Consider the following 575-nt stretch of genomic DNA (forward strand, 5'->3'; position numbering starts at 1 on the left):
AAAGAAAAATAATAACGGGGAAATCAATTTCAACGCTTACACTCTTTTCTACTTCAAAAAAAGAGTTCAGACTAATACGAAGAACGATTGAGAAAATCATTAAAACACAAACACACAATCGCTAACGTACGGCCAAACCAAAACAAGACCTTCTCTTCTTATTTCATGCGAAGTTTTGGCACTCTTCTTCTTTTCTGTTGCACCTATTGGGTATGGACTTCACAATATACGACTGTCGTAGCAGATGAGAGCAGAGTAGCCTCCGTTGGTGAAGAATTGAATCATCTATTAACATCCAGCAGCAATGGATTGATAACGAATAGTCCATCTGCTCTCTCATCTACACCAAATAGAGCACACCAACAACAAATTACCAAGAGTCATCAAACCCCCTATGGCACTACACCAAATTATGTCCAGTTCAGACAAACTGACGCACTTAGTAGTGACCAGTCGACGACAATGGACAAAACACTCACAGAGACACAGATAAAATTCCTCACTCCCACGGTTAGTGTTACTGAGGTCAAGGAGCATAGCCAAACTGTCACACCCACAGTTAGTGTTACTGAGGT

At 40.7% G+C, this 575-nt stretch overlaps 1 protein-coding gene across 1 annotated transcript; it reads left to right on the forward strand.

Moving 5' to 3' along the window:
* Positions 1-165: 165 nt before the first annotated feature.
* TM35_000391370 (uncharacterized protein) lies at positions 166-573 on the forward strand (the record flags this gene model as incomplete). The annotated part of the gene is made up of 1 exon (XM_029029653.1): positions 166-573. A coding segment is annotated over one exon (408 nt), but the record flags the coding sequence as incomplete, so codon positions are not given.
* Positions 574-575: the final 2 nt, after the last annotated feature.

The sequence above is a fragment of the Trypanosoma theileri genome (assembly GCF_002087225.1).
Source record: "Trypanosoma theileri isolate Edinburgh chromosome Unknown TM35_Tth_39_V1, whole genome shotgun sequence".
NCBI classification, from domain to species: Eukaryota; Euglenozoa; class Kinetoplastea; order Trypanosomatida; family Trypanosomatidae; genus Trypanosoma; species Trypanosoma theileri.